Source organism: Neofelis nebulosa, chromosome 2 (genome assembly GCF_028018385.1).
Source record: "Neofelis nebulosa isolate mNeoNeb1 chromosome 2, mNeoNeb1.pri, whole genome shotgun sequence".
NCBI lineage: Eukaryota > Metazoa > Chordata > Mammalia > Carnivora > Felidae > Neofelis > Neofelis nebulosa.
The window spans coordinates 566,267-579,081 of NC_080783.1; the positions used below are offsets into that span (position 1 = coordinate 566,267).

General features: G+C 53.4%; 1 protein-coding gene across 2 annotated transcripts in view; it reads left to right on the forward strand.

Annotated features, from left to right (window-relative positions):
- Positions 1–12,815, forward strand: part of HDLBP (high density lipoprotein binding protein) — a 74,556-nt gene that overhangs the window by 30,389 nt on the left and 31,352 nt on the right. The window contains exons 1-5 of one of the 2 annotated variants that reach the window (XM_058698582.1): positions 2,382–2,493; positions 6,877–6,941; positions 8,139–8,251; positions 9,644–9,801; positions 11,020–11,235. In XM_058698582.1, coding sequence (XP_058554565.1) covers positions 8,176–8,251; positions 9,644–9,801; positions 11,020–11,235 — 450 coding nt within the window. In that variant the 5' untranslated portion in view covers positions 2,382–2,493; positions 6,877–6,941; positions 8,139–8,175. Of the gene's footprint in view, positions 1–2,381; positions 2,494–6,876; positions 6,942–8,138; positions 8,252–9,643; positions 9,802–11,019; positions 11,236–12,815 lie in introns of those variants that run through there. The other variant, XM_058698574.1, reaches the window with a different exon arrangement.

The window sequence follows — 12,815 nt, forward strand, 5'->3', positions numbered from 1 at the left end:
CTCTCTACAGTGTGGGTAGATTTGTGGATATCCTTTGTAGCCTGGTATGAGGTTTTTCTGCTGAGTGAGATTGGTTTCTGATTTGCTGATTTCTAGGTTTGGACTAGGGGGTCTTGGAAAAATGGGGTTATAAGGATTTGAGCCCTGAGCCTTTTATTCATGGTTGCTACTGCTCAGTGGGAGTTCCCACCTCTCATACAAGCTGATTGGAAAGGATCTGTGCTGGTGGGCTTGTCCCCCCACCCCCACCCCCCCATGGCCTACCTCCTGCTGAGAGTCCTTTTGGGGATCATGGCTCTAAGTGGGTGGGAGGGTAGAGTTCTGTTCTTTTTATCTTGAACTGGCCCACATCTCCCATGTCCCTTTGAGGGTTGAAAACCCAAATGTCACAGACTGATGTTCACTTCTTGATGTAGCCATAGGGGGTTCACACATTATCCGGCGTGACTGTAGCTGGACGCAACCCTCTCAAAATTTGCCTCTACAAACTTAGTTTCAATACACTGAAGCTTGCTGGGAAGAAAAGCTGGTCATAATTATCAGCAAAGAAGCACCCTGGGATGGTTTGTAGCACAAATTCAACATTGTATTATGTAATATTTTTTTGTTAACTGTATGTTTTTAAACTTCTTTCAAGGCCTTCCATGCACCAGCTACTGTATGAGCTTCTGTCTGTGGGGACTTCCAAGCTTCACTGGAAGTTCCTGGACAGTGGACCTGCCAGCTGCTCACGAATCCCTTCTGTTTTCCCCCTTTACCCCCCCGCTGACCCAGTCTTGAGACTTCAAAGCAAAACAACAGCACAACACACTTGTCTGAGTTGCTGGTGGATTGGTCTGGACAGAAGGCCTACCTTACAAACGCTAATAATGTAGTAAGGGACGCTACAGAATTCCTTGGTGCTTAAGAGCTTCTCCCAAGTCTAAGGCCATGGCACCTGTCCATGTCCTATTCTACGGAGTTTGGGTACTGCTTTGGCAGTGAGTCCTTGGCTCCAAGTGGTGGATTTTTGTCTGCCTTCCATGGTTTTCTCTCCCCCAGTGATGTCTTAAAGGGTTCCCGGTGTCTGGGCTGGGCTTGGCTTCTTCCCTAGCCTTCAGCTTGTATGTACAGTTTTGCCTACTTGACCAACCAGTGGGCATCTCACACATCACATCTCCATTGTGAGTTTTTGCAGCACACTCCCCCTCTCCATTCAAGTCTTCCTTCAGTCTCCTCATCTCTGTGAGGGCAGCCAAGAACCTCCCTGCCATTCTTAACCGCTGTTGTGCTCTGCCTCCAATCAATGAGGGACTTCTTGGTGCTGCCTTCCAAATTTGGCCACCTAGTTCATGTACCCTTGCCAACCATAGTGGAAAGCTGGTGTCATCTTCAGACTGAACCACTGCAGTAGCCCAGCCCCCCAACCACATGCTTTGACTGCATTCTACTCAAAAAGTACATCTGGTCAAACCTGCCGCTCTAAGTCATCCTCGGAACCTAAGCAACACCTGTATCAGAAATATAGGCTGTGCTGACCTGGTTCCTGTTTAAGCCCACCTGGCTGTACCCACAATCCCTCATATGTCCCTCCCTGCCTCTTGCCCCCTGTGGCCCCAGGTATCTGTGGTGCACTTCCATAATTGATGCAGGAGTCTGTTCCTGACATTTCCATCAGAGATATAAACTAGTATATACAAACTCCTGCAGGAGACCTGTACCCTTGATTTAAAACAGTGCAAACCTGACCTGCCATTCTCCCCCTCTAGGGTGGAAGTCTGCCCGAGGGCAGGGATCTTCTCTCCTGCTGGATCTAGGGTTGCGCATAGTAGGCACACCCATTCTTACCAGTTTCAGTGAAGGGGATTTAACTGGTAGCCAGGGAATAGAGTAGGGACGCAAGGAACTGAAGCACCCGGCAGTGAGAGGGAAGGAAAGTTTGTGCCAGAACTTTGGGGCCAGGCCGGCCGTGTTTGCATGGAGTTTGGTTAGGACAGAGTGGGGAGTTGTAAATGCTGGGGGCGGGGGCGGCGGGCAACAGTTTCCCTTGGGGTGCCTTTCGAGGTCCCTTGTTTTATTCTTGGGTGGGGAGGCAGTATTGCTAGTGACCTCGCTTCTGGAGCGGCTCGGCTGGCCGGTCGTGGGGGGTGGGGTGGGCAGATGCATTTCTCAACTCTCCGACCCCCTTTCACCCCTGCCCCAAGGGCCGCAGAGCTCTTTCGGAGTTGAGCCTGGTCTGCAGGCCGCTCGGCCTTGCGCGGCGGGACTGGGGCCGCGAGTGGGGACCCCACGGGGGGCGGCGGGGGCGGGGCACGGGCGCGGCGGCGGCGGCGGGGGGGGGGGGGGGGGGGGGGGGCGGGACGGGGCGGGGCGGCCGCCGCCTGACGTGTCTCGGCGGGATTGGAGCCGCCGCCCTATATAGCCGCGGGGGCCCGGGCGCCGGCCTCGGAGCGCGGCCGGCTACTCCGCGGCGGCGGCGAGCGGACGGCGGGACGGACGGGCCGACCCCAAGGAGTGAGCGCGGGCCGGGGCGGGTGGGAGGGTGGGCCGGGCGCGAGCAGGAGTGGGGGTCGGCGGCGCAGGGAAGTTGGGGCGCGGGGCGGGCGGGGCGCGGGCTGCCGACGTGGAGCGCCGGGCGGGGGAGGGGCCGCGGCCGCCTCCCCCTTTTCCCCCGCCGCCAACCGGGCGCCCCCTCCTTTTCCCGGGCGCCCCCTCCCCTTCCGCCGCTCGGCCCGGCCCGGGGGGCGGCTACGTGTCACCACTGCGCATGGGCCGCAGCGCCGGCTTGGGAAGAGTGAGAAACTTTCCCGAGTCCGCGATGCCGGCCCGCGCCCACCCCACCCCCAACCCTCGCCTTCTGCGGCGCCCGCCCCCACGAAGTCCCTCTCTCTCCGTGCCGCCCACTCCCCCTCAGCCCCCTAGCCCAGCGTGGGGGAGGGGAGGCCGACCTGGGCCCGGGCCGCTGACGTGGGCGTCCGGCCGCTGAGTTGACCCCTCCCCCCACCCCCCGCGCGCCCCTCCCCCCGGCTCGGGTTGGGGGGAGGCTTGCAAGGGCTGGGGGTGCAGCTCGGGTCCCGAAGGGCAGGGTTGGGGCCAGCAGGGCGGTAGGGCCCCGCGCAGGCCTAGCCGCACCTTCACCTGCTGCCTGCCTACGTGGTCGGGTGGGTCTGCTGCCCTGGGGGGCTGCAGTGCAACTTGGACGCACCCCAGGGTCGGCGCACGAAAAGTGCATTACGGAAAAATACCGAATTTGGATGAAAGGCGGGGAGGCCGAGCGCGTTACTGCCCCTTTAAGCCTGTCCCCGCCCGCGGGCTCGCGTGGCCTGTGGGAGGGCCTGCTGAGGTGGCATCTGCGAAAGTTCCTCCTGCGGGACGGGTGCCGACTTCAGAACTTGGGGGAGCCGCTCACCTGGCCCTCGTTCGAACTTTTGGCCCGTGGGGAGCGCGTTTTTGTTCTCAAGTTCGGCGTGTGGGTCTTGAGAAGTATGTTGGAGAAAAAATTGGTTTTTCTTGTAGGCTTGCTGTAGGCATAAAAGTAAATAGTTTTAATCTTGGAAGAAGAGGAAAGAAGTCTGAGTTTGCACTGCGGGTGTTTAGTACCAAGCACATTCAGTCCTGTCTTGGCGCGTGAAGCAGGAGCTTGTTAGGTGGCCCGGACGTACTTCTCTGTTCTGTTCCTCGGGAGTTCTCCCTGCATAGGCGTCTCGCTGGGGAAATGTAATTGACAAGGTCACAAGGGAATGCACATGTACTTGTCCAGAAGCAAAGGAAGTAAAATTCTCTCTTTAAAGATTTTCTGTGGTGCATTTGTTAGGACCAAGTTCCAGATGTGATCCACGGACGTTGTGACTGTGTTTCTCCCACGCAGCAGTCAGGAGTGCTTGCGGCTCCCTGCCACGGAGGACACTCTCTCTCTCTCTCTCTCTCTCTCTCTGCTTCTGTCTGTCCCCTTTCCTTTGGTTCTAGCTCTGCTGCTGCACAGTTATATTTTGCGAGGTGCCTTTCCCCCCCTGTGGACACTTAAACTCTGGGAAACTAGAGTTAAAGTCCAGGGTGAGAATAGTTGAAGATTTGCATTAAGTGGATCTGAATGCTTCCTGCAGGGAAAGTAGTTGAGAACAAGCAAAATGATGTAGGGTCTGGGGCGATCTGGGGCAAACCCAGAGGAGACCGCTCCACGAGTCTGAAGCGATCTTGCAGAAAAGAGTGGGCTTGTTCTCTGTGGTGAGAAGGGGGAATAAAGTTGTGGGTCTTGCCACTATATACGGCACGCTACTCTGATAGCTGTGTAGAGGTGGAGCGAGGCTCCTTTGGAAGGCAGTGCAGGGGCCCGTCCGGTGGTATTCAAAGGTTGCTGAAGGTCCCTTTCAAGCCTGATTTGAGTGGTGTTAGTACATCAGTCGAGGACCTGCGATAGCATGTGTTTGGCCTGTACTCCTTGATGGTGGGGCTTGTGTCAGGGCTCCTGTGAACTTAAGATAGCAGTGGTCACTGTGCGGTCGTCCAAGGACTCTGGAGTGGGAGTCCTCTTGTTGTGTGTTGTCTGTGAAGGCAGAGTGAGGGCTTGCGGGGAGCAGGCTGGGGCGGGCATAGAGCTGTGGGGGGCAGTCTCCCTGGTGCCGATTTGTAGACGTAGAGGCAGGTAGACTGTCATGCTGAGAGCACGTTAGGAGGGCTGAGATCAGCCTTTTATAAAATCTTAGAGCAGAGCCTTAAGAGAAGGGTCATCAGGTATGTGCTTAAAATGGATTCTTAAGACAGGGTTTTGAGAAGTTTATTTAAAGAAAAAAAAAAAAGCCATCTTCTCTGAGGATATCAAAACCCCAGATGTTAACTCTGTTGTTGGTTGTGATCCATTCATTTCCAGCTGTGATAAACTACCATTGGAAATCTGGAGACGAGACCCAGTGTATCCTGTCAAACAAGTCTGGAGTTTTCTGGAGATCCACTTGTCCTTCTGTTGCCCGGGGGCCTGTGCGCACGTGGGGGTGTTAGAGGCTCTGGGACAGGCTCTCACTCTGGTACGTTAGTAGGTGTGCGATCCTTTCTTGTGTTTCTCGCACTACAAGGTCCCATGGAAGAGCGAGCTGGAATGGATTTTTGAAAGGTGTGTGAGTTATCTCAGAAGGGACCTTCAGGAATTCGTCCTGTAACGTGACTCTAGGTGCAGAGTGGGAATTGCTTGTCACATACCTTTGGCTGGAGGGGATATGGACAGTGACTGTACCTTGCAGGGTTGCTGTGTGGCTTTCACCCGGCACGGAAGATTTGTCCTGCCAAGGAAGGCAAGAGGACCGGTCAGTAGGTACACAGAGAAGAGGGTGTGGGTCTAGTGGATCATGTGGGGAACCTGAGTTACTAGGGGGGTGTCTGAGGGTTTTAGGAAGTAACAGGGACTCCTCGTGACCTGGAGTGGGAGGGAGGCTGTTGAGATGCAAGGTTGGCAGGTAAAAGGGCAGGTGCAACCCACGTGGGAGTTCTGAGCGACAAAGGCAGGGTGGATGCCTGGGTCCTGGCTTCGCTGTCGGTGCTTTGACTTAGAACACCTCCATCTTGTGCCTGGACTAGCTAAGTGTGCCCTGGCCAGACATGTGGGATTGCAAGGAGTGCTCACTTCCTGCACCTTGTCAAAATCAACATGTGAACGTGCTGCTCTGGTACTTTGATTTAATGGAAGAGCCTTAGTCTTCAGTAGGACTTGCGGGTTAGAATTATTGGAGACAGGTTCTTAAATAAAATTGTCTTGGTCAGTTTGTCTCCACTTTTCTCCCTCTGCCTTAGGGTGCACACCAGGATCTGGTGGGACTGGGGCCCCAGAGAGGCTCTGGCCTCTGGCTTGTGGCACTTTCCCCGTGTGACTGAAGCCTTGCATTTAGAGTTGTTGTTTTTTTTGTTTTTTGTTTTGTTTTGTTTGTTTCTGTTTTAATTTCTGAAATGCTGCTCAGGACAACGAGACCTGAGTCTATTGGTGCACCCCTGATTGCCATGAATTGTCTTCCTAACTCCTGAATTAAACGCATCACAGGCAAGAATTTGGGGATGTTATTCTACAGTTAGGTAGCAGGATGTTCTTATTATTGCTGTCAATTCTCCCATCTCAGACACATACCCGACCTTTGTTGGAAAGTCCGCCTCATCGCACCTTGTCCCTGTGTGTGTGCTGGTTTGCGTAAAGTGGCAGGTAACCTACCTGGCAGCCTCACTCTCCCAAAGTCCCTGAGGCAAGGTGACCCACACCCTCTCACTTCACAGAGTGGTTCTCGGTCCTCCCCAGATGGCCTCTGAAGGTCCCTTCCAACCCTGCTATTTTATGGCCTGGTTTCTAAATCCCCAGTGGATTAGAAGGGACCAAAGGACTTTTACAGGATAACAACAGGAACGGAGTAACCACAAGGCACAGCGAGCTCATGAGGACAGCAGCTCTCGTTCACCCCGAGATGCTCAGGAGGAGCCCCCCCACGTCCACGTTCTGTTTTGTGTCACAGAATGTTTTTCCTCCTGGGTTAGCAGTCAGAGATTAAGAGGGGTGCAGGAGAAATTCGTCAACCACGCAAGAGAACAGACCATCAAGTTTGTAAGGATTTTACTTCAAAATGGGTCAATTGAAAAGTTTCGGTGTTAAGGGCTCACTCCGGTCCAGGGAAAAATTGCCCCTAAAAGTTCTAGATGGTTTACATTTTACTGTAATAGGTTTTGTTTGAAACTGATAGCCCAAGGGCAGAGAGCTTCCCCTTTTTTCCCAAAAAACTTGTCTAAATGTTGGTAGTAATACCGAAGTGTAGATGATGTCATGCCCTTTTCTGTTTAGGAGGTAAAAGGATCTGGGTTGTAGAATACAGATAAGTAACTTCTCTCTGGTTTTCTTCTCGCTCCCGCTCCCTTCCTGTCCCACACCAGCAAAAACTGGCAGGCTGACAGAGGCGGCCTCGGGACGGACTCTCTGGCTACTGACCGCTTTGCTGGTAAGTTTGACCATCTTTTCCAAAGGTTTCCCGTCCCAGAGCCGCGCGCGCACATGTTTCTAGTGGTTCAGAGAGACTTGTGGCTCCACATCGCGACTTGGGCGGCATGCACGTGTGCCCTGCAGGTGTGTCGTCTGGCTTCCACGACTGTGTTCAAGTTTTGTGTTTAGTCAGGATCGTCTGAATTTGGGTTGTGATCTCTTTAGGAATGTAGAGCTTAATTTTCTTGGATCTAGGAAGAGTTCTGAGTTGTGAAAATTACACAAAAACTTCACTTTTTTACATCAGTCGGCTCTCTTACTCCTTTTCTGCCACAGTGGTACATACAGATGGGTGCGTAATTGTGCGAAAAAAGTGCGTTCTTCATTCTCACGGCAGCGTGGAGCTCGCCTGGAGTCGAAAGGGGGAAGCAAACACCACGGCTTCGGTGCTGAAAGAGCCCCCTTTTCCAAATAAGGGGCTGTGGCTTTTAGAGCCCTGGAATCCCGCTGCGTACGGGGTGCTCAGGCAGCAGGTCTGGAGGCAGAGACTGCGTGGTTCTTTCCCTGGACTGAGGAACTCTATACCTGCGGGTCCCCTGTGACCCCTGAGACACAGGACTTCAAAGAATCCCCAGCCCCCACCTGTCAGAGGCACTTACCCATCCTGCTTCTTGCTGTTCCAGTGAAAGAAGCTGCTCCCCATCCCCACCCCATCCCCCGCCGTGGACCGGACCGCATCGCCAAGCTGTGCGGTGCCCTGGGCCTTGCCTGTAGTGCCCATGGTGCCTGAGATCCCTGCAGACCCTGTTTGGTTGGCTTTTGGTAGCAGCTGTCACGTGATCTCTTGAGCATTAGGAGGCATGTGGGCGAACCAGTCCCCAGAACATCTCAGGTAGATGTGAGGATGGCTGTCCAGGTGTCGGTCCGTAGGCTTTTGCTGCCCCTGGGCTTCACAGGGCTGGAGCGCTCAGTTGGAGCCCCCGCCTCCTCACTTAGAGGCTAAACTTGGAGGGGAGAGTTGTCCACGGACCCTCCTTCACTTGCGTTTTGCCTTTCATCGCTTGGTGAAGGTTTGAGTGTCCCGGTACCTCACGGGTTGTGAGGAGAATGGTGTGGTTTGCTGGTGAAACAGTCAAACCCTTGGCTGAAACACGAAGCTTAACAGTCTGGCCGTGCCTTGACTTTCTTCTCTCTGACTCCCTCCTTCCTGCTCCAGTGGCTCACCCGGATTGTGCGCGGGCGCGAGGTCGACCATGAGCTCCGTCGCAGTTTTGACCCAAGAGAGCTTTGCTGAACACCGAAGTGGGCTGGTTCCGCAGCAGACCAAAGGTGACGGCCCCTTTTGTGCCTTTCTTCTTCACTCCGAGACATCGCTCCTTCAGCATCTTTGTCAAATCTTTCTGCCAGTATTTCTGGATACAGAAACTCTCAAACTGTGGACCGCTTTCTGGAAAGCCAGTGCTTGTGGTCGCTGGTAATTAACGGGATTCTTTTTCAGAATTGCTGTTTCCCAGTTGTGTTGAACTAAAATCCTTCAAGATCTGGTGTGTATTTACGTAAACAGGATAATTTAATTTGAATGCTAAATTTTCATTTGTAATCTTTCATCTGTATGCAGATTCTATAAAATTTTCAGGTGAGAGAGTAGGGTTTTCTATTCCAGCCTGTTCTCAACTTTAAACGTTTTCTAATAACCGAATCAACTATCAGTTCTTAAGTTTAATTAAAATTTCTCTTTGTAAGTCCCACTGGCCGTGTTTCGCGTGCTCATTTATTGCTAGGGCAGTGGAGACCCAAGCGCTGCCACACGCCATCCAGCTGCCCCGTAGGGTTGTTTCCCTCTCTAGACGAGGGACGCCAGGCACTGACAGGACCCGGCTGCTTGTCAGCGCGGAGGCTTTTTGGCGTCCTGGGATAGCACAGCCACGTGGCCAGAAGTGGTGAGCCCGGAGTGGCACGTAGGCCTGTCTCATTCCAAAGGTCATCTCCCTGCTCTGTGTGCACATCCATTCACAGTGGTTTTTGCGGGGCGCTACCATTGCCGAGGCACTCGGGGGGATCCGGAACAGCCCCGCTCCTGCTTTCACGGAGCTCTGGTGAATGGGACAAAAAAACCGTGAATGATTAGGGCTCTGTGGGAGATGGAGGTGATGAATGCTCCGGGGCCCGGTTTCCACCAGGCTTGTTGGCTCATGTGCAGTTGGGAGGGGGTGGTCAGAGACGGCAGCTCCCGCACAAGTCATTGTCAGCACGGTGCCCTGCGGTGGGAGATCGGCCGGGGTCTGCCGCGGAGGCGGGTCTCGAGGGCAGTGCTGAGTGAGCACTGACATTATTCTGTTCTGCATATTTAAGGGTTGATTATGTGCCAGGCGTTGTCATAGTTGTGATTCTGTAAGCAAGGATTAGAAGACTCTTGGGCTTAAATTCTTTGTGGTAAGGCCTGTTTTCACGGGGCTCACCCCACTCAGGGAGGAGTAAGGCACCTGCTGTCGGGGTTGGCCCCTCCAGGCCACATGCTGAACCTGAGGGTGCTGGGCCTGGTGAGCTCACAGGGCCCTTTACCGTCACTAAATGAAGAGGTGGGGGTGGAGTGTCACTCACAATTAATGTTTTGTTGCTCTCTTTTATTGATTTATTTTGACATTAAAACTCTTCCAAGTGTCTTTTTCGTCTAATGTTGAAAGTGGTGTGCTTCCTTTTAATCTGTGTCGGCTGGTCCAGTTGCTGCTTTAAATTCAGAAGAGGAGAGCGACCCTCCAACCTACAAAGATGCCTTCCCTCCACTCCCTGAGAAATCGGCTTGCTTGGAAAACGCCCAGGAGCCTGCTGGCGCCTGGAGTAACAAGATCCGGCCCATCAAAGCTTCCGTCATCACTCAGGTAGAAACTCCGTTCTTTCTTCCTCTGCCATTCCAAGTAGGAAGTGGTAGCACCTGAGGGAGTGGGTTTTGAACACACAGAAATGGGAATGCTTTGGGCATGCGGGGGCGGGGCGGGCTTTCAGGGTAGATCATTCCCCACTGCTGGGGCAGCTGTCCTCACGCCCACCGCATAGCCCTGGCGCTCAGAAGGAGCAGGTTCCTTGGCTCTTCAGTCTCCGCTGCAATCCAGTCTCTGCTCCTAACTGCTGAAAGTGGCTTTCCACATCACCAGCTCCAACAGGAACCTGTCTGTCTTTTCTGCCTTCTGTCCCCCCATGTCAAAGCAAGTCTTCTCCTTTTGGCTCCGGGACACCCATTTCCGTGGCTTTCTTTGATCTCACTAGTCCATCTCTCTGCTCTCCTGACCTGGGACATTGGTGAGGTGAACCCCGTCTCCCATGTGAACTCTTGTCTGATCGTGCTTGTTGATTACCTGCCACCCATGTGCCAAGAAGTCCCCTGAGCCTGAACCTCCTAACCGACTGCATCCTGGGTCTTTCCACCTTTCCGGCAGCTATCTGACACAGGCCTGGTGTCTCCCCAGTCTTCCCAATCTTATTAAATGCACCATGTTTTACTCAGGGGTTCAGGCCCAAAACCAAGAGTCATTTTGGTTCCTTCCACTTCCACTCTTGCCTCTGCTCAGTGCCTTCTCCGTCCGGCAGCCGGAGCGTCCTGAGTCATCAGTCCACGTGCCTACCTCTGCCCGAACCCTTCGTTGCCCTCATCTTGCTGCAGAGTGGGCTGGGGGATCCGGTTCCTTCCTTTCTCCTGCTTGGACAACACCCCCTCGTGCTCACGCTGCTCCCTTATGTGCCCCCTTTTTATTGCCCTCTCCCTTTTGCTCACTCTCCCCTCTGAGTATGGCTTTTCTCTGTCCCCTTGTCCCTCAGCCCCTCTTATCTCCCTGTGTGTTTCCTTCGCTGTGCTCTCACCTGGTGCTTCCTTGCTGTCCATTTGTATCGGGGTATAGTTGTCTTCACTGGAGGGCGGCCTCCTGCCCTGAGGTGCTTTCTGCGGCACCCCCTCTCTGGCTGTAGAGCAAGGGAGGGGAGGAGGCGGGATACTTAGGAGTCTGCGGACTCAGGCTCTTGACTCTGTATTCGGTGCCTGCGCACCTAAGTGTTCTCCGTCTCTTAATCTCTTTACCTTCCCTTTTTTGTCTTTTCCTGAGCAGGTGTTCCATGTGCCCCTGGAGGAGAGAAAATACAAGGACATGAACCAGTTTGGAGAAGGTGAACAAGCAAAAATCTGCTTGGAGATCATGCAGAGGACCGGCGCCCATCTGGAGCTGTCTCTCGCCAAAGACCAGGGCCTCTCCATCATGGTGTCGGGGAAGCTGGATGCTGTCATGAAAGCCCGGAAGGACATTGTTGCTAGACTGCAGACTCAGGTGGGTCCCCAGCTGAGTTCTCCCGAGCAGGTGTGCCCTGGACCGTGCCGCTGGCTCCTGCAGATACGGCTTTGGCTTCGTCAGACCCTTCCCCCACTGGGGAAGCAACATGTGGAGCCTCCTGGCATTTTTATTTGAAAAACAACTAAATCGGGGATAGAAGTGGGACACCTACTGTTTTTGCTATTTGACCTGATGGACTGAAAGGTAAAGGCTTGTCCCGAGGGTGGAGACACTTGGAGAAGCTGGGCTCACTGGATGGTGTAGTGCAGACACCACCACAGGGCGCTCGTCCCCAGGGCCTGGCTCGGGGGTGTGCGCATTGCTGGTTAAATACACGTTTCTGGGTCCTGAACTTGGGAGGTTACAAGTTCGGATGTTGTTTTGAACCTGTTTCATAGTTCTTAGTAGTCTGATACCACTACTTGGAATTGATTGGGGAGAACTGTTAACAATAAATAAATCTACGATACCTTTTGTTTCTCCGTTAGCGGTGTCACTTAAAGGTGAAGGTCAATGCAGAGAATCTTATTAAAATTAAAATGTCTTGTGACAGAGACAGCGTTAGGTGGGTTTACTTAGAAATGGAGGTCCTGGGGTACCTGGGTGGCTCAGTCTATTAAACGTCCGACTCTTGGTTTTGGCTCAGGTCATGATCTCACAGCTTTGTGGGTTCAAGTCCCACATCATATCAGACTCTGCACTGGCAGCACGGAGCCTGCTTGGGATTCTCTCTCTACCACTCCCCCACTCATGCTCTCTTTGTCTCTCTCACAACAAATAAACTTTAAAAAAGAAAAAAAAAAGAGGGGCTCCTGGGTGGCTCAGTCGGTTAAGTGTCCGACTTCAGCCCAGGTCACGATCTCACAGTTCGTGAGTTCGAGCCCCACGTTGGGCTTTGTGCTGACAGCCTGGAGCCTGCTTCGGATTCTGTGTCTCCCTCTCTCTTTCTGCCCCTCCGCAGCTCATGCTCACACTCTGTCTCTGTCAAAAATAAATAAACTTTAAAAAAAAAATTAAAAAAAAAAAAAAAGAAATGGGGGTTCTGTTGGTGCCTGCCTGGGTGGCTCAGTGAGCGTCTGACTTATGATTTTGGCTCAGGTCATGATTCGAGGTTCATGGGATTGAGGTCTGCATCAGGCTCTATGCTGAGTGTGGAGCCTGCTTGGGATTCTCTCTCTCTCCCTCTGCCCCTGCCCCCTGCTTGCGCGCGCGCTCTCTCTCTCTCTCTCTCTCTCTCTCTCTCTCTCTCTCACTTTCAATCTCTCAATGTCTCTCACTCTAACAAAAAAGTTGGAGGGGGGGGCAGCCTGGAGCACCTGGCTGGCTCGGTTGGAAGAGCATCCAATTCTTGATCTCAGGTTATAATTTGAGCCCCACATTGGTTGTAGAGATTACTTAAAAATATAGTCTTTAAAGAGAAAAAAAGAAATGGGGGTTCTCCCCATCTGCCACTGATCTTCTGCAAACTCCTGGGGGAGCTGGCTCTAGAATGTTGTGGCTAAAAGATGAGGGGCTGTGGGGCAAGAGCAGGGACTTAGCAGGGAGGAGGGGAACTGCCCTGTGCTGTCCACACTCTT